This window comes from Indicator indicator, chromosome 33 (assembly GCF_027791375.1).
Source record: "Indicator indicator isolate 239-I01 chromosome 33, UM_Iind_1.1, whole genome shotgun sequence".
Taxonomy (NCBI): Eukaryota; Metazoa; Chordata; class Aves; order Piciformes; family Indicatoridae; genus Indicator; species Indicator indicator.
The window spans coordinates 7,913,850-7,915,527 of record NC_072042.1 but is presented as its reverse complement, the minus strand read 5'-3'; the positions used below and the strand labels follow the sequence as shown (position 1 = coordinate 7,915,527).

Below are 1,678 nucleotides of genomic sequence, written 5' to 3'. Positions count from 1 at the left end.
AACTTCAGCCCAGACAGAAGATGTTCTTCTGCAGATTACTACAGGTTCCAGTTCTGCCAGCTGCATGTGACTGAAGAAATGAGCACTCTGCTGTCTGATGGGGAAAGGGAAAGGCAACATCCTGGTCCTCTGCTGTGTCCCTCAGTGTGTCTCCCTGAGCTGAGTGACTGATTCGCACACCTCGGCCTGCAGAAGAGCAGAGCTGAACTAGATCCCAATGGCATCCTCCTGGTGAATGGTTCCCTCAATCACTGTGTCTGTGGTCTGCCTGGAGCACTTGCGGCTCCCTTTCATGCTTTTCAGGTTCTCTGAAACGTGCTTCTGGAACTTCTTGGTGAGGAAGCAGTAGATGATAGGGTCCAGCACACAGTTTGTGCTCAAAAGGCACAGAGTCACCTGGTGAGCATCGTTGAGCTGTTGGCGCAGCTGACAGTTCTCCTTTTTCCACTGCTCCAGGACAGTCAGGGTCCAGGGCAAGTCCACGATGTGATGAGGCACAAAGCTGATGATGAACACTGCCAGCACTGTGCAGACCATCCAGAGTGCCCTCTGCTTGACGTGGGCACTCTTCCGTGGCTGCCCTGATTTGGAGAACAGGGTCCTGATGATGATGATGTTCCAGCCCAGTATGAAGAGGAAGATGATGTAGAAGAGGATGCAGATGATGACGTGAATGGCAAGCACTGCTGAGACGCTGCCAGAGGAGTCGTAGCGCTCGAAGCACCGCGTGAAATTCTTGGAGCCAACCTCCTCCTGGTTAGTGTTGTTGTCAAAGAGGTAATACAAAGAGCTGCCCACTATGATGATCCAGATAGCTGCTGATAAGTAGATTCCTCTTCTCTGGGTGGTGAACTGAGCAGCTTTGATGGGGTTGGTCACGGCCTGGTAACGGTTGTAGGTGATGACCATCAGAAAGGCAACGGAGGAGTAGGTGTTCACGAAAAACAAACAGCCAGCCATGCTGCAGAGGAACTCGGGCATGATCCAGTCCCCATGGTGGTGATAGTACACGATCCACATGGGCATCGTCACCAGGAAGAGCAGGTCAGCCACCGTCAGGTTCACCATGAATATCTTGATCTCATTCAGCTTCTTGGTGGGGTAGATGCGGCTGAAGATCCACAGCACGTAGCAGTTGGCAGCAAAGCCCAGGATGAAAATGATGCTGTAGAAAACAGTGAAGAGGTTGTAGCGAAACTCAGAGTCTATGTGGCATGAAATGTAGGAGTCAGCAGCACCTTCAGCACCAGCCTTACCCTTTCCAGACATTGTGGTGCTGAGTGGGGCAGGTCTGAAACAGAAAGTCCTGCTGGGGCTTTTCTTCTTACCTAGAAATACAAACATGGAATGAGCTGATTGTTGTGGTGCCATCCCTAAGACAAACCCCACTTGGCATCTTCAGCTGTCTGTAGCATCAAGAGTTCTGCTCCACGTCTGCTGTAATGGGAGGTGTCCCTGCCTACCACAAGGGGTTGGAACTAAATGGCCTTTAAGGTCCGTTCCAACCCAAACCATTCTATGCCTCTGTGATTCTATGCCTTGGAGCAGGCTTGGATTCGCCTCTAGTCACAGACATCAGCCCTGTCCCCTCGGTCCTCTCTTTGATCCCATTCCCACACCATGCCAGCTTTTGTGTCTTCAGCCAGCACTGTTTGCTACAGTGTGGATCCCAGATACC

The 1,678-nt window shown here is 51.5% G+C and overlaps 1 protein-coding gene across 1 annotated transcript; it reads right to left on the bottom strand.

Annotated features, from left to right (window-relative positions):
• Nucleotides 1-207: 207 nt before the first annotated feature.
• PTAFR (platelet activating factor receptor) lies at nt 208-1,278 on the bottom strand. The gene has a single exon (XM_054395437.1). It carries the CDS (start codon nt 1,267-1,269, stop codon nt 208-210), a length of 1,062 nt encoding a protein of 353 aa, XP_054251412.1. The 5' UTR covers nt 1,270-1,278.
• Between the last annotated feature and the right edge of the window lie 400 nt (nt 1,279-1,678).

Excerpts from the sequence above, each read along its gene's own strand:
- PTAFR (XM_054395437.1), bottom strand. The coding sequence starts at position 1,269 with ATGTCTGGAAAGGGTAAGGCTGGTGCTGAAGGTGCTGCTGACTCCTAC.